The following is a 21,706-nucleotide window of genomic DNA, read 5'->3' as shown; positions in this document are numbered from 1 at the left end:
CCATTGCCACACACAACCATACCCACAGACACACACACACACCCATAGTCATAAGCATTATTTTCTATGAGAGTGCTGGCTGATGAGATTTTGAGGGTAAGCATGACATGACTATATGGTTTGTAGACATCGTGAAACATAATCGTCCAAAATTTAGTCGAAAAAAGAGAATGATGATTATGATCCGTTCCATCCCCGTCAGGACGTGTTATAAATAAGAGATGATACAAAATGGACGTGATGATTCCAATTTCTCTTGAGATTAATACACTTCTTTAGAAAAGAACAATGTACACTCATTGACCTGTGGACTCAATAGACAAATGGGGTTGTTGCTTCCATGTGTTCCAGGAGCTGTGGGAAAACATCTGAATAAATATAACAACTGAACTCATATCAATTCACCATCACTGTGTGTGAGTTCGAACATAGCCACAGGGGAGCCAAACAGCCTCTATCGGAGTAACCCAGTGTGAGTCAACAGGACTTCTCATCTTGCCATCAAACCATCAATCAGTTACTTAACAACCCTAACAGTCAACACAGAGGCAGCAGACGCTTTCACTTCTCAGCTAACATCTCAGCTTGACGCTATTCACTCTCCTCCACAAACATTGTCAGTCTCAACAACTCTCCGTCTAGGCTCTACTTTCAGAAGACCTTCTGGTATGTATGTTGATTGTGGTCAGCAATGCTGGCGATGCAACACACAAGCAGTACACAGCATTGTGCTGCAACTTGATAATTGGCAGGTTTCATTAAGACTGGGTGACATACAGATAAACAGACCACAGACAAGAAAGAGATTAGTGGCCACTAATGCAACCTGAAACAGAGAAAAGCAGGAGCCACAAAGATCTAACAAGCCCACTTCTCTTTTGTACACACTTTAGCTTCTAGAGTCTAGACCCAACTGGAAGTGCCTCGAGGTGCACTTGAAAGATCACTAGAAACGTCAAGGCATAGGACAGCTTACTCTGGAGCCAGGTCCATTTTTGTTTCTACAGTATCCACACCTTCATATTATTGTATTGTAATATATAACATTAATTTTTTCTCGCAAAATGAATAGATTTTGTCATGTTCAAATCAGCTACAAGGACTCAGTATTCATAACAGTGCAGCACATAATGTGATTCTTCTCACAAGGGCATTCTGTCACTCACACACACACACACACACACACACACACACACACACACACACACACACACACACACACACACACACACACACACACACACACACACACACACACACACACACACACCCCTTTACATCGAAGTGAAATGAAGCTAAGGAATGTGCCTCTGGCCCTCAGATGTTCGGGGGAGTGGGCAAAGACAAAAAAACAGAAGCTAGCTTTGTTCATTTACGTGGAGCTTCATCCATGTAGACACAGTCTCAGCAAGCAAAAAGAGGTGAGCAGAGGCCACCAAATTTCAATTGATATTTCTGACCCTAACATGGTATTAAAGTAAATTTTACCTAATGAATGCTGTCTTCACATAAAATTACCACTATTCACTTTCCAGCTGGTCAGTATTCTTGTCTATTATTGAGACCAAAAGTCTTTGTCTTTTAGAGATTTTAAGATAGACCATATTATTTTTAGTCAATTGAAGGTGGAATTATTCTTTTCAGAAAGTGCAAGATCTGAGACATACACTGCCACGCCTTTGAAATGTTATCACCTTGTGCAAACTAGACAGTCAAGCAAGGTGATTTGTCTCCAGTTTGATGATACCGACATATTCACAAGGCGGACAGCAGTCTGACGTCAGACATCAAACTCTTTTGAATAAATGAAGGAAATGAAGAGAAGTGCCAACTCTGCTTAAAGCAAAGCACCAGCAGAAGAAGTTCAGCTACTGTAGTTAAGTCAGAAAAGTGTGTTCTGAAGATATTAGATCTGAAGAATTAACTATGGCCATCATATCAATGCTTATTAAGACATAAGTCTCATCAGCGATGTTGAAGGTGATGGTTTCACCTCCAAAATCCTTTAACAGAAAGACTAAAGAGACCACGTACATAAAAACAGTATTTAGCGGTGGAGGTAGTCATCAATTATCCAGTAGTATTTTAGCGTGAAATGTTCATGCCTAATAGCAATGAGACTTCCTGTTGTTACACTGGCGTTGTGCCCAGAGTGTCCCCCGCCTCACGCCCTGAGACTGCCGGGATAGGCACCGGCTCCCCCGCGACCTGCGTTAGCGGATTAAGCGGGTTAGAAGATGACTGACTGACTGACTTCCCGTTGCTCAATTATGTTCTCAAAAGTCTTTTTACACTGATACAAAAATGAGGGTCAGAGTGTAACCAACAGACTTGTGAAAAAAAAAAAATCTGGATCAATTCACTGATCACGGGGTGGCAGTAGCTCAGCGGTAGAGAGGGTCATCCAATGTTTACAAGATCGGCGGTTCGATTCCCCCTCCGGCCCAGTCATTTCGGAGTGTGAGCTCACAGAGGGAGGCTTAGGCTCACCTCCCAAGCACTGCCGAGGCACCCTTGAGCAAGGCGCCATGCCCTTTATGCTCATTGGAGGCGCACCATGACAGAGCTGCCTGCCGCTCTACCTCACCCTCACCTGCATGTCTGCAGGCCTCTTGTTCATGTGTGTGTGTGTGTGTGTGTGTATGTGTGTGTAGGTGTGTGTGTGTGTCACGGGCCTGTGCATCACGGGCCTGTACACACTATATATGCATGCAACTACCAACCTGTGTGTAGAGTGGACTTCTAATTTCCATTCTGGGATTAGAACAGTTCATAAAATTTTTAAAAAATTAACATAAAAATGTCAACAACATAGCAAAACTGAAAGGTATCAATATCATTTTTTGCATGTGTTCAAACAAAATGATAGAAAACAAAATGAGCATCATTAAACTCAGGAGTTAATGTAGGAAGATAGATTCTGATGAAGCTTACGGGCCAATACACAGTACCAGGAAGACATGTGTTACCTGTTATACCCACATTACGTACATGGTTGTATCATAATTGTTAAGACCCAACAAGTCAACATAAACTGTTTTCTAAATGGCCTCTAAACCGCCGGTGTGATTGTTAGTTTCTAATCTATGTTGGATGGAATCTCCTCTGCCTTAAACTGTGCAAAATGTTAGCAAACTGCATGTCAAGGATTTCAATAAGCAACTGTTCGCTCATGTACTGCCTTATTTCCACGAGTCATGACCAAACAATGCACCTTACTAATGTCACCTGCAGCAGGTAAGTCTGAATGATAAACAATTCCACTGAAATTTCCACTCAACAAATGGCATGGCTTGTTAGCAGCGGAAAATTTATAGAAGCATTTTGTTTTAATGGGAAAGGAAAAGCTCTGAAGTTCCATTCCAGCTTGATCGAGGTTTTGCTTGCCTTTCTTTAATGTGCTCAATTAACTACAGCTGCTGGAGTTGTCAATTAATTGACAAGTTAGTTAACGCAAACCGCCATATCTGACAATGGCACAGCAGTTCCCCTTTCTGTCGCAACCCCTGCCAAGCAGCACCACTGCGCCCGCCCGTCTCCAACAATCATCTCCCCTATCTTGTTTTCTTGTTGTCTCTGTAATCATCTTAGCACGTCAAGCAACGATCTGTATTTATAATGTCTGACAAAAGATTAGGAGAAAGAAAGTGTAAACATTTTTAGAAATCCATTTTAAACCTTTAACTGGAGGTGTAGCCAATTGAACAAACATACAAAAACATGAACACTGTAGGAGGTGAACCACAATTTATGATCAACATCCATCCATTCATCCATCCATTATCTACCGCTTATCTAGGGCCGGGTCACAGGGGCAACAGTCTCAGAAGGGATGCCCATATTTCCTTCTCCCCAGACACCTCCTCCTCCAGGTCATCCAGTTCCCAGGCCAGCCGAGAGACATAGTACCTCCAGCGTGTCCTAGATCTTCCTTGAGGTCTCCTCCCGGTAGGACATGGAAAACCTCCGCAGGGAGGCATCCAGGCGGCATCCGCAACAGATGCCCGAGCCACCTCAGCTGGCTCCGCTCGAGGCGGAGGAGCAGCGGCTCTACTCCGAGCTCTTCCCTGGTGACAAAGCTCCTCACCCTATCTCTAAGGTTGCACCCAGCAACTCTATGGAGGAAACATATTTCAGCTGCTTGTATCCAGGATCTTGTCCTTTCAGTCATGACCCAAAGCTCATGACCATAGGTGAGAGTAGGAACGTAGATTGACAGGTAAATTGAGAGCTTTGTCTTGTGACTCAGCTCCTTCTTCACCACGACAGACCTATACAGCGACTGCATCACTGCAGAAGCTGCACCGATCCGTCTGTCAATCTCACGTCCCATCCTTCCCTCACTCGTGAACAAGACCTCAGGATACTTAAACTCCTCCACTTGGGGCAAGGACTCTCCACTGACCTGAAGAGGGCACACCACCCTTTTCTGGTTGAGAACCATGGCTCGGAATTAGAGGTGCTGATCCTGATCCCACTCGCGTCACACTCGGCTGCAAGCCATCCCAGTGCACGCTGAAGGTCCAGGTTTGATGAGGCCAAAAGGACAACATCATCTGCAAAAAGCAGAGATGAAATCCTTTGGTCCCCTACAGGACTTCCCTCCGGATCCTGGCTGCACTGAGAAATTCTGTCCATAAAGATTATGAACAGAACCGGTGATAGAGGGCAGCCCTGCCAGAGTCCGACATACACCTGGAACAGGTCTGACTTACTGCCGGCAATGCGAACTAAGCTCTGGCGTCGGTCATACAGGGACTGGACAGCCCTAAGCAAAGGGCCCCGGACCCCATACTCTCGAAGAACTCCCCACAAGATATGCGGGACATGATCGAATGCCTTCTCCAGATCCACAAAACACATGTGGACTGGTTGGGCAAACTCCCATGAACCTTCGAGCACTTGATGTAAAGAGCTGGTCCAGTGTACCACGACCGGGACGAAAAACCGCCTTGTTCCTCCTGAATCCGCGGTTCGACTATAACTCTAATCCTCCTCTCCAGTACCCTGGAATAGACTTTCCCCGGAGGCTGAGGAGTGTGATCCCCCTATAGTTGGAACACACCCTCCGGTCTCCCTTTTTGAAAAGAGGGACCATCGCCCCGGTCTGCCAATCCAGAAAAGCACTGTCCCCGACTATCATGCGATGTTACAGGGATGTGTCAACCATGACAGTCCCTGCACATCGAGAGACTTGAGGTAATCATGGCGAATCTCATCCACCCCCGGTGCTTTGCCACCGAGGAGTTTGGCAACCACCTCGGTGACTTCAGCTTGGGTGATGGACGAGTCCACCTCTGAGACCTCAGCCTCTGCTTCCTCTGTAAGACATAGAAGTGGGATTGAGGAGATCCTCAAAGTATTCTTTCCACCGCCCGACAATATCCTCAGTCGAGGTCAGCAGCTCTCCGCCTCAACTATAAACAGTGTTAGCTGTACACCGCTTTCCCCTCCTGAGGCGCCGAATTTTTGCCAGAATTTGTTCATGGCCTCCCCGAACTCCTCCCAGACCCGAGATTTTGCCTCCGCGACTACTCGGGCTGCAGTACGCCTGGCCTGCCTACACCTGTCAGCCTTCTCTGGAGTACCACAATTCAACAAGATTTGATAGGACTCCTTTTTTGGGCTTGACGGAATCCTTTACTTCTGGTGTCCACCACGTGGTTCGGGGGTTACCGCCGTGACAGGCACCAGAGACCTTGCAACCACAGCTCCGAGCAGCCGCTTCAACAATGGAGGTGGATAACATGGTCCACTCTGACTAAATGTCCCCAGCCTCCTGAGGGATCTTAGAGAAGCTCCCCTGAAGGTGGGAGACCTCACTGACAGAGGGTTCTGCCAGACATTCCCAACAGACTCTCAAAACATGTTTGGGCCTGCCGATTCTGTCCAACCCCCTCCTCTGCCAGCGGATCCAACTCACCACCAGGTGGTGATCGGTTGACAGCTCTGCCCCTCTCTTCATCCGAGTGTCCAACACACACGGTCGGAGGTCTGATGATACGACAACAAAGTCAATCATCGACCTCCAGCCTAGGGTGTCCTGGTGCCATGTGCACTTATGTACATCCCTGTGGTTGAACAAGGTGTTCGTTATGGACAAACTGTGACTAGCACAGAAGTCCAATAACAGAACACCACTCGTGTTCAGATTGGGGAAGCCGTTCATCCCAGTCACCCCTTTCCAGGTCTCACTGTCATTGCCCACATGAGCATTGAAGTCCCCAAGGAGAACAATGGAGTGCCCAGTCGGGGCACTATTCAGTACTCCTCCCAGGGACTCCAAAAAGGCCGGGTATTCCACACTGCCATTTGGCCCGTAGGCTGAAAACAACAGTGAGACACTTGTCCCCAACCCGTAGATGCAGGGACACCTCTCATTCACCAGGCTGAACTCCAACATATGATGGCTGAGCCGTGGGGCCAAAAGCAAGCCCACACTAGCCCGCCACGTCTCACCTTGGGCAACACCAGAAAAGTGGTGAGTCCAGCCCCTCTAAAGGGCATGGGTTCAAGAGCCCAAGCTGTGGGTGGAGTTGAGCCCGACTATATCTAGTCAGTACCTCTCAACCTCCCTCACAAGCTCTGGCTCCTTTTCCCCCAGCGAGGTGACATTCCATGTCCCTAGAGCTAGACACCAATCCACACTGCACCCATCCCCTACTTTTTCCTCGGCGGGTGGTGAGTCCACCAAAGGTTGGGCCCACGTCGTCCTTTCGGGCTGAGCCCGGCCGGGCCCTGTGGGCAGAGGCCCGGCCACCAGGTGCTCGCATACGAGCCCCGACCCTGGGCCTGGCTCCAGGGTGGGGCCCCGGTTGCACTATACCGGGCGATGTCACGATCCTTGATTTTTCTGTCATCATAGGGGTTTTTGTACTGCTCTTTGTGTGGCCCATCACCCAGGACCTGTTTGCCAAGGGAGACCCTAGCAGGAGCATGACTATAGGTTGGGGTTTGTCCTTTTGCTGTTTTTCTGTCTGCTCCTTAAATTATGCAGATTAGCCTGTACCATCGCTCAACGGTGATTGGGGGAAGCACACCTGCTCCCTCTCTTGATTGGCTGTGCCAAGGCCTCACCGTGTATATAACTTCCAAGATGACAGCTGTCTGTGGGCAGCAGGGCAGCTGACAGTGGATCCTCATCCTCTCCAGCTACCAGCCACATATTGTTAGATGAACTTTTTAGTCTCGTTGAGAAGTAGGGTTGGACTGCCAGTTTATTTGGTAATACTTTTCTCCTGTGTGATTTAGTTAGGAAGGTTAGATCCTGTCATTTGTTTTTGGGTTAGGTTAAATAGTATTCTTTTGAAGATAGGATCGGTCGGTTTGTTATTTTGGCCTTAGTCCAACCTGAAGCAAGCTCAACCTATTACAGTATTTGATATTAAGTTATTGTAAATAAAACTTTGATTTTCATTATATACTCCAACTATTCGTCTGTGGCTACTTGGGACTTGGGGAAGACGGGGCTCATTCATGTTATGGCTCAGGCCCTCCTAGACGGAGCGTAACAGGGTCAAATAACAGCTCATAATCAATCAGCATCTTTTGTACTGCTTGTGCCTGTTAAAGCTTCAAAACATGTACAAAGAATTAGAAATATCAGCGTAAACTGAAACACGTGCATTCACGCACGTGTGCTGGTGGCATGGAAAAACGACTACTTATGTAACTGAGTTCAATTGTTTTAATAGAGAAAAAAAAGTCTTTAAAAAATGTAAAAAACCTGTAAGGCTATAAATTTAACGCTACCCCAAAAGACAAAGTAATGCTTTCATTAATGCAATGTTTTAAGAATGCTAACTACTGTAGAAAGCTGTCCCTGTATTATATTTTCAAACGTTCGGTGGTAAGACTGATCGTCTTACACAATTTAGTAACTGTATGAAAGCAAGCAAGCGATGTTCAAAATTAACACCCTGGGATAGAACGTCTTTTTAGGGATATGAAACTTTTCATTTATTCAAGACATTAAGTAAATTACATCCCAAGCATATAGCAAAGCACTTGAGGCAGGAAATCATGGTTTGCCACATGGAAGAAAAACACAAACACTACACTCTTCATTTATTTATAGTCATGCAATGTCTTGAATAATATTTCAAAAGTATCTCATTATAGATGAGTTACACTACCTGACTACCACCTACTGCACAAAATAAAATGCAACACAGATTAAATGTTTCACACGCAAGTTACTTTATAATGTTGAGTTTTTGCGAGTCATCAGTTATTTGCCTTTGTCTAATTGCACAAGAATGGTTACAAAGTGCATTCATGTTAAATATAAAACAGGAATGTCTAGATGGAGAAGTGACAAAAATGTCAAGACCAACTGATTCCAACTTTTACATGAGCCATTTTAGGACTGCCATATACAAAATGATGACAATATTTCAAGTAAAACTAAGGTTGTACTTTCAAGACAGGATGTCTTTATCAAAGTTCCTCCCCCTTACTGACAGTGTGTTTCTCTTTCACTTAAAAGTGACATTTCCTCTTCATTTACTTTCCACTATCAGTTATTGGAAGCCAGATTTTTCCTATTTGGTGTCCTTGGGGCAGCAGTGGCTTAGTCCATAAAAGACTTGACCAAGACCAGCACAGACTAAGAATGAAGTGTGGACTGGTAGCCAGAGAGATCCTAGTTCATTTCCTGAACATCCTGAGCAAGTACCAAACCTCTTAAAAACAAATTGCTCCTAGGGTCATTATGTGTCCATCATGCCCTAATTACACCACTCGAACTTAGCATTTGTGATGAAGTAAAGGAATGATGGGCAAATAACATCACTCTCCATAGGATGTTTCCAAGCCCCTCTGCAGGTGTGCATTGGCCCCTTTGTGTGTATCCAAGCCTATTTGTGTGAAAAACACCAAATGTGTGTCATTGTCTTTTTTAAAAAGGAAATTTTCCATTTAACGAGAATAGGGAACAAAAAGATTGTTCTCTTGTTCTTAAGTAGGCCTGCCATCCTTCAACATCTGGCCTAACATTATGTATAGTATTATCAGTACCTGGTTCATTACATAATTCTAATGTACAGAAACTGGAGAGGGTGTGATCTGTTGGGGCATTCTTTGTCACTGGAGTGGCTGCGCTACAGATATGATGTGGCCTTGGTTAAGGGACAATCAGACCCTTTAGGCCCAACAGTCTTCAATGACATGAAATAATACTGCTCAATAAGACACTGCGTTCCAAGAAAGTTGTTATTGACTAATACATTTATATTTTTTTATATGTTGTGCATATTTTCACTCGTGAACATTTTTTGCTACAATAACATGCTGTTTTGCTTCACATATTCAAATCTCTGCAGACACGACGATTCAAACAAAGTAGTCAGAGACTGCAACATCACGCGACACCCCTGAATTCAAAATTTTACCTTGACCTATTGTCATAGGTCAGGGTAATTTAATAAAAGACCCATGATCCAACACGTCACTGGTGCATTCTATTTGTCATGAGGTTTCAAAGATGTGTACCTAAAAAGTTACAAAAGTGAAAATTTTTCAAGGTCAAGGTTGTGATGTAATTTTCATCCCCTTGCCTCCCTGAATATGCCTTTTGTTTCGTCTATCTTATCCAGTTTGAGATATGTAAAAAAATGTACAAAAGTTTAAATTTGACCTTGGCCCAGTTTTCTCAAGGTCATCATCTCACTTTCATCCCCTTTGCCGCCTGAGTAATGTGCCTTTTGTTTCATCTTTCTATCTGCAATGGTTGTGAAGATATTAGGTGGACGAACGGACAGACGAACGGACACACAAACACTGACAATTACAATACATCACCGCTTTGAAGCCAGATGTAATAACTTTAAAACTCCTCCAAATTTGTTCTAAAAATAATTCCTTTGGAATAATTAAATACATTTTCAATAAGATTCTATATATCAATGCCTCAATAAATTTCACTTGTCGTCAAGTTAGGTCGTAGTCTGCTGTGGTGGTGATAGCGTTTGGCTACCGTAGTTTTCACCACACAGCCAGGATGACCACTTTAAGCTGGGCTCCATCATGAAGATCAGTAAACAGTCCTCAATGTGTGGCTTCACTTTCTCCTGAAAAAAGGCAGGTTTATTTTGTGCAACACAGGAACAACTTGCATGACCTAACACCTTCCCCACCTACAAAAAATACAAGTCAGTGAGTGTACCCTGTCTGAATGTCAGCTAGCTGCTAAAACCACAGCGGTGGCCAGTTTACTCCAGCCAGCGGCGGTGATTCCATGACATAAAACTCCATTCACCTCAGCAGCAAAGGGACCAATGCCAGCAGGGCAAGTTGTAGAAGCCCAAATAAGGGAGTTTGTGTAGCCAAAAGGTGGCATCACTCCTCAGATGTCAAAGCAACAACATTTAGGTTAGCAAACATAAGAATATAGCCAATCTAACCAGAATGCTAACGACTACTCACCACCCCGACCTAAAGTAATGGCACAAATCCGTAAGTAAAAAAAAAAAAAGTTTATGTAATAGTTTGTAGCAAAACTGATTCCAGGGCAGCCATGCAAAACACCAGGAGGGCTTTATAACACTAGGTTATGTTTATATATTGGCAGAGGTATGAACATCTAGTCAGGTGCTGAGTGAATGTGAATTTATAATTTATGTATATTTATACAGAATGGTTTGTAACATTTTTAAGAACATTTGACATTTCTCCTACATTAACATTGTTGAATATGTGTCAAACAGTGAGGTTTTACAATCGTTGTATTCTATTTGCATTGACTTATTGGAATTATAAATTGTTTTACAAATCGGTGTTTGACTTTTGGCATTATACAGTATTATCATTTGAAGACATCAAAATATTTAACATACAAATATTAAGTGTAATAACAATATTTAAGTCTATTTATCTTCTATGTGACAACACCCCCTCCCTCCACCACACAATCAAAATCCTTATGTTTAAATTTCCCATGATGCCCAATCTACCCTACCACAGTATGTATCAAATCAAACAAGCATTTAAGTCCAGGTTTGACACTACCTTTTAGATTACAGTCCAACAAGGATATGGGGCACTGTGGTTTTCATCCCATCATGAGAAACCAACAAAGCAGAACATCACAGCTTGTCCATGGAAAATTTTCACCAGTGGCAGCAGGTCAGTGTGCTCAGCAGCACATGGCTCATTAATTAGTGAAAGGAACAATACAATTCCTCCGTTCCATGCTTGAACGGCAGACACACACCGATTCCAAAATGTACAAGCATGCAAGGCACAGGTACACAACAGAATGGCAATAACGTGATTATGGTATGTGAACACTAATCCCGACACTCAATCCCTGAACTGTTTTTTTATTAAAGAGGGACCATCTTAACTTAAAATTTGATCAGAGATCAGAATACTACATTAAAAAATCCAGTTGTTCAATCCAGTGTCTTCACATTGTCTACCATCTCTGTGGCAGTGTCATGGTCAGACAAGCAGTACTATGTAACACAGAAAACTTGAGAATATCATCTGCTGTGTGTTCCCGTGAACATATCCTTATGTATGTAGCGTGAGAATAACACATATGTTACACTGAAGCACCGTAGAGTGTAAGTGAATTCAGTTCACTCTGTCGCCAAATACTGTACATTAAATTATTTTTTCTTGATACGGTTTACGGATATACACACACAAGAGAATATTTACAGCAAGGGTTTTGAAATAATCTTAATAAAAATTATCTCAGATCTGCAGTAGAATATGAATAACAGAAAAGTACACAAAGGAAAAAGCAGGATTGACTTTTTAAGTGGAGAGTTGTACAGTGTTAAGAGATCATTCTCAAGACACACAAAAGCTTAGCTGGTCCTTAACACTCCCCTTACAGAAAATAAGTTGTTAAGTTGCCCCTTAACATCAAAGGAGTTAGTTTTACAGATCACTATGTTCTTTTAACCAGCAGTGTGTAATTATAGAGTTCTGTTTTTAATCTCAAAGACAGACAATGGAAACAAAACGGTCCCTCCGTATACAAAAAATATTACCATAATTTATTTTACGAACAATGCTGTTGTAGTTGGTATATACAATAGTTGAACATTGAACCCCAACATATCATGCTTATTTCACAAACTCCACCTTTAACATTGTGCTATCAAACACTAACAGTGGAAAATACGTGCAATTCATTACATGAGGCCTTTCACTCCTACAGATTATTCTGAGATCAGGAGCTGCGTACAGAAGCCGTCCAATATGAAGTCCCACAGTTCCAAGATGGGGCTTCATCTGTTGCCACTTTGCCTCCCTTCCGTCAGCCTTACAGATGTGGAGCGATCTTCCTCCAACCTACTCAAGAAGAGGAAACGGACACCCAAGAAAAGGCTCTAAATTTTGTCTAAGGAAGACATGGTGAGGGGCATAATATTTCAGAGAGCTTGCCGATTCTTCACCTGTCCAATGCAGACAATTCAAAAACTGTCAAAGCCTACACAAGCTAGCACTGATAGCATTTGTCCACTGGGAAACGGATCCTCATTCTCACTGAATGCTCTATATAGATAAAGTGGAGGGGGTTGGATTGGAATGGCAAAACATCCCGCAACATAGTTATCTGTTGTACAGGAAGGAAAGAACATTACCGTCTTGAATCAAAGGTATTTGACCCTTACATCTAAGAAAATTAACATATCCTAAATGAGAAGTCCAGACACATAGATTAATTGATTTTGATGCATAGACAATACACAAAATAATATCTGTGCTGTATTTAGATAGGGTTTCACCTGCAGAGACATGTTTGCATGCAGCAAGCATTGATTTCGGCACACTGCAGCATCTTCAAACAACTTTAAAGTTGATTTGGGAGTCTGCAACCCATAAATAAAAAAATAAATATTCCTGCATTTAAGAGACTTCTAAACGCTTTCACTACATTTCACTACACTTTTCGGAAGCTGTTGCTTGTTGTCGTGGTACACCGGTTGCTTCACTTTAGGTGGTATTTTATCTTTACTATTAAGTACAAGATGTCTCGTGCTCACTCTGCTTAAAAGATGGATGACTTCCACATCAAATTTCAGAACTACATGTGCAAGGGTAGAATGACGACTTTACAAAATGTCCCACTGTACGTGTACCATTAAGAAAAAAAAAGCATAACCTGAGTCCCCAAAATAAAAACCTACTCTGTTCATTTAAGACCTCTGGTTAGATGTTACTTCTTTCACAGGGGCCTCCGATATGTCAAAGCCTTTCACTCTGCTCCACTAGGCAGAGGAGACACAGAACGCTTGTGCCACACATCACAGAGGGAACTGACCAGCTACCAGATCCATATTAAATAACTTCTCCCAGCCAAACAGCTCCTGCCCCTGAGGTCTGGAAGGAAAGGACAGGACTGATGAAGACTGCTTCCACTGTTACAGAAACTGCTTCACATCAAGGAGGGAGGGAGTCAGGTGGCAAATTGAATGTACGTCAATGATACTATAGCAAAGTGGGAATGGGAGAACAAGTTAGTCAGAAAAGATTAAGGAAATGTTGTACCGACCTTTTTTCTTCAGCTTGCCACTTAACTGTTAAGCACAGCTACAGTGTGTGTAATAGTACATTTTGTCAGGTACACAGTGTTGTTTAAGTTAGTTTACTCCAGGGGTGTCAAACTTATTTTCACCGAGGGCCACATCAGCATAATGGCGGTCCTCAAAGGGCCAGATGTAACTTATTAATTTGACTAAATGTAAATCAATGTAATATAAAATAAATGTAACTACTCCTTATTGTTAAATAGCGCTGAATTTATCACTTATTCAAGTTACAAACATTACAGTTGAGAGAAAAAAATAGAAAAACATATGTTTTCTTGTTGCTCTGTTATAATATAAACACTTTTAATTTGTCAGGTAATGAAAAAACCCATAAGACTAAATCAATCAAGGATCAAAGTATCGAATGAATAAAGAAAAATATCATCAAACACAAGTTAGGACATTAACTTTGTTCAAAATGTTTTTGTCAAAGTTGTGGGGGACTGGCATCACACCAGAAGTTTGCCCCACCTCGTGCCCTAAAACAGCTGGGTTAGGCTCCAGCTTCCCGTGACCCGCTATGGCGGATATAGCAGTTCGGAAGATGGATGAATGAAAATGGGCTTAAATACTGCATTGTGGGAAATGCAGTTTTAGTCAAAGCACACTTTTGACCTATTTACTTTTAGACACTCTGACCATTTATGCCCTCGCGGGCCATATAAAATGATGTGGCCGGCGACCTTTGGCCCTCGGGCCTTTAGTTTGACACATGTGGTCTACTCCATTAGAAATATTGCATAGGGAAATACAGCACTTCTTTCATCATAAGATGTAACTGAAAACTTAAGTTAATACTTAAACTTTACATGAGATCTGCATACAAAAATATAATTATATTTTGTAATAAAGTGAAGTCTGGACAAGAACAGTTCAAATGAGTAATCCATCATAAAATACTTTATATTTTCATCTATATTAATTTATGTCATTTTAAAGACATCCGTGGATTGAAATTTTAAGCAGAAGAAAACCATTCCGTTCAACCATTTATTTTTTTATAACTTAATAACTTTTTATAACTATAACCAGTGGGGTAGAAGGAAGCTGACACTCCCTCCCGCTGTCACCCCAGCTGACAGCGGGCAGGACAGGGTGCACTCTGGCCCAGACAACCAGTCTTTCCTGATCACGGCCACACTTCCGGAATTTAATGACACCAACGCAGCTATGTTGCAGAACGACTTGCCACCCTTCTGAGACACTGAGGTTCACCAGTGCGCCACCTGCCACTAGTGACCATAAAAATACACGGATACTTGTGATCACAGCAGAATGAATCTGACTCTCTTCTAATAGATATTTGTATGTTTCATCATGTTGAAGCACAACAATCTTCACACGTTGAGTGACTTCAAAAATGTCTGGGCTATAAAACAGTTGTAACCACTAAAAACGCTCCATAAAGTCTTATGAACTGGGAAACAATCACAAGCAGCTGCAGGAGCCTTGTGCTTTTCAGATCACACTCACCTTGTAGACTTTTCCGAACGCGCCGTCACCCAGCTCGCCAATAATTTCCCATATATCGTTCGGGTTGATGTCCCGATGGACGTGCTCGTATTGCTTGACTTTCTTCTTGAGTTCAATAGTGGGAAGACGGAGGATTTTGCTAAATCTAGCGAGTGCCATTGTGTACAAATACACTACACACTAAAAAAAAAAAAAAAAGAAATCACAAACCTCTACATAAAGTATTACACGCGTTGACACACACAACCAGTTAAACACGATTTCCCAGTCTTCACTTTCGCCTTAATAAAAAAAATACATATGAACTAACTGAAATTAATTACTCTACATCGTCCGTGTCAGCGGTGAGGGCTCTGCAGTCATTCCACCGGTAACGGGTGTCGTCTGGTAGGGGACGCTTGATGACCACCTGCCGATGGGAACACGAGAAAGTGGCCGTCTTAGCAACTTGTTGCTTCCAACGGCGAAAACGCCCCACCTCGTTACTCAACAACCCGCCCACAGCCGGCATGGAAATGTAGTTTCCATGTAGTTTTCATTGCCCGTCCTCCCCGCGGCAAAGAGGTAATAGGGGACTTCATGTCCGGGTAGGTTCTGGGAGGGTCTGCTGACGTCCCCAACAGCTGTGCGTTAACACCGTCAAGTCCTTCCTTCCATTTACTATCAACCTCTTCATTTTCTAATATTACATGATTAATGATGTGATTTATTTAGATTTTTATTAAATATCTATCTATATATCTATTTGTATCTCTCTCTATAGATAGATAGATAGATAGATAGATAGATAGATAGATAGATAGATAGATAGATAGATAGATAGATCAGTGACGTGCGGTGAGGTTTATGGCTGATGACACACTGATCTAATCGTTATTAGATTTACAAACATATGAACCTACAGTTTAGCTCATTCACCATTTAATTATCAAAAGTGAGTGGGTTATTTTTAAAGTCTCATATCAGTTATTTACACGCACAAACTGTAACACATAAATAAGCACATTTGATTAAAAAATACGCTGTTATGTTGTTACCTAAATGTTTGTTTATGTTACGTTTACTTATACATAAATTTTTTTTTAAAAATGAAGTCCATGTGCCGCTCCTTCTGAACAAAAACAGCAAAACATTATATATATATATATATAATAAGCAAACCTTGGTTTTCGAATATTTTGGACATCGTACAAATAGGAATTCAACCAAAAAATTCGGAATTTTTTTGTCTTAGAAGTCAAACAAAATTTGGTAGTCGAACGTGAAACAAACGCAGTAACATCCTTCCTCTTCCTCCTCCTCTCCCTCTCCATCATTCACGTAAGTGAACTGCTCACCACAACAAAGGTAAAAATCTTTATTGTTCTTATGTTTACTGTGTTCAATAATTGTTCATTTAATTTGCGTTCCATTGCCTATGGTACGAGTTATGGTACCGTAAACTTCTGTCCAAAAGACGACGGTAACTCGTACTTTATGCTAACCTGATTACGTTGATTTTTTTTCTTTCTTTCTGTTACGATACCAAATTTGCCCATCCGAAATCTGCGTGGTGAATGGTAAGCGAAATACAGTAAGTTTTTCTCTTCTTTATTGAACCAGAGCCAGCTACGCTCACCTGAACACACAATTGAACACTGGTACATTTCGCATGTCGCACTCAAAGACAACAAGAGCATTATATTACATGCAACCACTTCCGGGTAAAAAAGGAAGTCCCAAAATAAGAGCGTCACAGGCTCGTATTTAACGCTTTCTTTCTCGTGTTTGCTTGTTTCTTTTACATTTCTTTGATATGTTTCATTACTATACAATTTGTTATATAAATTATATTATGAAATAACATATAGAGCGTGGATACAGCAGCAGAAAATGAATGGATATTATGTTCAAAAAAGGTAGTTGTCTAGCATCTTGGAACAGATTAAGACCATTTACATTATTTGTAATGGAAAAAATGTACGTATTTGGAATTCGAACAAATCGGTATTCGAACAGCCTTCCTTCCGGAACAAATTGTGGTCGGAAATCGAGGTTTGCCTGTATAGTAAGGCAAGGTGAGCTGCTTTAGTTTGATGTCACTTCTTCGAGTTCCTCGGCCGAATCCCTGGTATCACCAGCGCCCCCCACCAATGAGGCACGACAGCATCGTGCCTCACCGCTTGGAAACCTTTTCCAAGCGGTTTCAGGACCGCTCAACTCAAGAAAGACTTTACACACATGCAGCTGTTGACAAAAAAACACTGTACATCATATACATTATCTAAATTATGGAAATTTACTTCAGAGAGCAACCATTTTAACATTTTATTAGTGACATGCAGAGAGATAGCATTACGGTCTCACTGTACAGCACGCCAGCACAGCTAGTCAAGCCATTGCGCAATGCATGGTGAGGTTCGGCTGGTTGGTGCCTCACCGCAGGTCTGTTCTCCGTAGTTTAGCGGTAGATGTAAAAATTCAGCGATTTTGAGTAAAACTAACCTAAAATTTGTGATGTTGAATAAAAGCTAACTTTATAATACGCATCACTGAATAAATATAATCATTTAATTAAATTCTTTTTCTTTCTTTTTTCTCTCATTATGGCAGGCGAAGCCGTGCCTCCCTGCCTCCCCTGACCGCACGTCACTGGTAGATATAGATATACATATATAGATATAGAGATATACCGGTAGATATCAACGATTGCGACTCCACCTCAACGCGGATGTGTGGTCGGCAGTCACGTGATACCATATGTACAATCTATTGGTTGACGGCATCGGGAAGTGTGCTGTTCAGTCAGGCTCGGAAGTTCGTGAGAACACAAAAGTGCTTTAAACAATCGATAAGACTGTGGGAAAAGGTAATGCAGATAGGAGGTGGTTTAATGTCGGTATGGGGAGGGTTCATGAACGTTTAAATTACCCTAAATAATAACAAATAGATCGCGATCTTAATCGCGCGGTTGGTTCCTAGAACACATTAACAGCAAAGACAGAGGGCGCACTACATATATATACAGCATATACTGTATGTGTGTGTGTGTGTGTGTATATATATATATATATATATATATATATATATATATATATATATATACTGTGTGTATATAAACACACATATACATATATATATACATACATACACACACTATATATATATATATTATATGTGTATATATATACATATATATAGTGTACATACATACAGTACACACGCATACATACTGTATTTCCTGAACCTGAAGTGTTGGTACGCCCTCTCGTGGACATTGTTGATTATCAGCCTGTTCCTCTGCAAGCACACTGAATGAAAACTGAGGAAATCACCCCGGACACTCGGAGAGAGACAATCATTTTTATTGTTTTATTGAGCACATATGTATTAATAATAAGGCTGTTTAGACAGGGTTCACTGGGTGCTCTCTGTAATTAAACTGCAAATTGACTGGTAAAAGTGTGTTTGAATTGATCCGGTGCTTACACTTCATGCAATATTTGCTGTTCATTTCTTCATTCATTCATTTAGGTTTAGACACTTAAATAGTACAAGATGGGTTGTTAAGATAATATAAAGGTCACAATGAAAGTTGACACAAGCAGAAAGAAATAAGGTTGAATGGCTTACCAACGTCACTGGCACTTTCAGACGGTGAGGCTTCAGAGCTCAGCTATGGGGAGTCAGAGAGCAATTGCGAGTAGATAATCTAGTGGGAAGAGCCTAGAGAGGACAAAGAGCAATTCAGTGGAGGGTCTACGCTGTAACCTGGGGGTATGCCACCAGGTTACAGATCCTGATGCCATATCACATCAAACTACTTGAATCATTCCTTACTTCCAGTCAGACTTTAAATGACTCCATTGTGAAAAAAGAAACAAAAAAATGTTTCAACAGAAGTCCGTTTATATCAGGCCTGACAAGATCAATTTAACTGAGAAAATAGAATCTGTAAGTAATGATTCTCAGGTAAATTGAATTTAATGTCAATTTTTACTTGATAGAAACATCGTTGGTATTGTTTACACTGTAAGCCTTTGAACACTTTTAAAGGTACCATATTGTGTTCTTTTACCTTACTGTCATTCAGCTGCCAGATGTCCAACTAGACTGTATTCCAAATATTTTGACTCAAAGTGATCTGTGGTCCTAAATATCAGCTTTTCATAATCGCTCATTTGAGTTACTCACAAAACGCTTTGTTTCAGGCCTCCAGCTGTAGTATGCTAATGAACTCTGTTGGTCAACGCCTCCTTCACCTGGGTCACGCCCCTCTAAAGGAGAGCATTAGGCTAACGGGACACTGACTGGCATTAGATTTGTTATCACTATGGCGTTTGGAGGCCTTATTTTGTCACCGTACATTTATGACCCCGAGTTGGCTCCTGAAGAGCCACCGACTTTGTGGCTGCAGCAGGATGTTTCTGTAGGGTTAGCATGTGTCAATGTTACTAATTTGGTTCTGTGTTGTGTTTTGTAACTTACGTCCTCACAGGACCGGAGCATTGTCTGGTTGCTACTTTTTTTCTACTCCTGCCTCTTATCGCACAATAATAATGTCATATCTGTCTTATTATGTATTTTGTATGTTGTATATGTACGGACGTGTTGACTGTTAAAAAGTTGCTGTACTTCTATAAGTGACAGTAAAGTCTGATGGTGGTTCTGATAGTTATTACCATGTAGCTAATGCTAGATCTTGCTCACGGCAAAGTTACTTTATTTTTATATCTCATTGATTTAACCTGTTACTAAGCTGCAAAAAATGTTAGGCAGTGCTCTGTGTCAAAATTGACTTATCTCAGACACACGGAGTTAAAACTTGCCCCATTACACCATGTTAATCGTGAATTGAACAGATGCCCACAGAAGCAGAAAATATCTGCTGTTTGGAGATACCACAGGTAGCAAGCTCACAGCTAAACCACAAAGTTATGTCTCAATTTGGCTACTTTTTACACTTATAAATTCTAATGACCTTTACTATATGTTTTTCACTGTAGGTTAGGAGCTGCCTGCAGGAGGTCGACGAGGGTCTGTGCATGACTCAACATCCTGGGTTCCAGCCAGTGTCCCTCAACGTGTACACCCTACAAATGGCCGGTCACATACTGACGGCTGAGTATAGGCCTTCATGTCTGAGGAATACATTGGTAAGTCTTTCTTTGAAAAACGTCACAGAATAAAAATTATAGTTATGTCTTATTTTGCTTCAGCAGGCATAACTACGTTAAAGTTGTAACACATGAGAAATATAAGTACAACAAAGTCTAATATATTGTATTTGCGACATCATGATTTTTGTCTTATTAATAGACATGTTGAACATTTTTTGGTATTCATGATCCATTTCCGTTGACATATACAAGTGTTTATTTACATAAAACAATTCACCCAAAAACAATAAGACAATAACAATAATGAAACACAGTGCCATCATATCAGGAAATAAACAACAGTTGTAATACTCTGGATTGAAAACAGTGTGAAATAAATAATTTTGAAATAAATAAATTTAAATAAATAAAGATAAATAATTTATTCATTCATTCATTCATTCATCTTCAAACCCGCTTAATCTGTTAACGCAGGTCGCGGGGAGCCGGTGCCTATCCCGGCAGTCTCAGGGCGTGAGGCAGGGGACACTCCGGGCACGACGCCAGTGTACCGCGGAATAAATAATTTAATTTAATTTAATTTTTTTGAAATAAATAATTTTAATCTCACCTTTTTCTGTTGACGTTGCAGACACCCGGCCTATCGCACCGTTGTTGGCTGGTGCTGGGGCTCCTTAGGACGCAGAATGCGGGCCATCATCCCAGCCTGTGTGGTCCTTCGCGTACGCCAGGAGTTTTCAAATGACAAAGGCCATTACGCTGGATTTAGACTGAGTCTCAATTGAACCTGGTCACATAGCTGGCAATGACTTCCTCCTTGTCCAGATGCTCATACTGGGCAGACAGATTCTCTGGGACAGGAATGACCAACATCTCATTTGTGTATGGCTTGGGGTCCACCGAGACTTTGTCAGATATGAGGTCCAACATGTCAGCTACAAAACCTGTTCAACTAAACACAAAGATATATCTTTGCTTTTATTGATATTGATTTGTTTCTTTGTTTAGAAAAATTGTGTTCAAAATACGTCCTGGTACTCGCTACTAATTTATGTATTCGTATGGTTACTTTTTACTGTGTTTTGTTGTGAGCAATTACCAGTATAATTTCAAAAACATGTTTGTTTGAAATATTCAAATATTGTAACACTAACAGAATGTTGGCTCTGACTTGTGACTTTTGACTCTGCATTGTCCCTTCAAATCCTTTGGAAAGTGGCCCTTATATGTGGTTACCCCTTCCTGGGTCTTCGCTTGTGGTCTGTCTGCGTTTTCATTGAAGTACACCGGAGCCAGGTAGGGTCTGGAAGTTAATAGAAGATAAAAATTAACAGATCATCATAATAAAATACAGTTTGGGCTACATCTCTTAATGGAGTAACTCTTACTTAAAGTACCTGCAAAGCATTCTAATAAAGGGAAAAACAACATTTTTTGTTGTAAAAATCGAAGGATTAAACTGGAAAGCCTCTAAAGAGAAAGTCTGGTGGTGAGGGCTCCGTTTTGCTACATCCTTCAAAGTTCTGTTGTTGGTCAAAACTCTTCATAAGAGTTTGAAACGCACAGTATCTAGAAACAATTTTAAAA

The 21,706-nt window shown here is 41.5% G+C and overlaps 1 protein-coding gene and 1 long non-coding RNA gene across 3 annotated transcripts in view; one reads left to right on the top strand and one right to left on the bottom strand.

Moving 5' to 3' along the window:
• The window catches only part of stk10 (serine/threonine kinase 10), a 42,642-nt gene extending 27,190 nt beyond the window's left edge, over positions 1-15,452 (bottom strand). The window contains exons 1-2 of one of the 2 annotated variants that reach the window (XM_068331363.1): positions 15,344-15,452; positions 15,021-15,200 (exon numbers count right to left, since the gene is read on the bottom strand). In XM_068331363.1, coding sequence (XP_068187464.1) covers positions 15,021-15,179 — 159 coding nt within the window. In that variant the 5' untranslated portion in view covers positions 15,180-15,200; positions 15,344-15,452. The remainder of the gene's footprint in view (positions 1-15,020; positions 15,201-15,343) is intronic. The other variant, XM_068331364.1, reaches the window with a different exon arrangement.
• Positions 15,453-16,339: 887 nt separating this feature from the next.
• On the top strand, positions 16,340-21,421 carry LOC137606755 (uncharacterized). The gene is made up of 3 exons (XR_011037915.1): positions 16,340-16,367; positions 20,006-20,155; positions 20,751-21,421. It is a non-coding gene; the product is annotated as an uncharacterized lncRNA (long non-coding RNA).
• The last annotated feature ends 285 nt before the right edge of the window (positions 21,422-21,706 follow it).

The sequence above is a fragment of the Antennarius striatus genome, chromosome 13 (genome assembly GCF_040054535.1).
Source record: "Antennarius striatus isolate MH-2024 chromosome 13, ASM4005453v1, whole genome shotgun sequence".
Lineage (NCBI taxonomy): Eukaryota > Metazoa > Chordata > Actinopteri > Lophiiformes > Antennariidae > Antennarius > Antennarius striatus.
The sequence above is the reverse complement of the archived record's forward strand: the minus strand, read 5'-3'. Positions and strand labels throughout refer to the sequence as shown.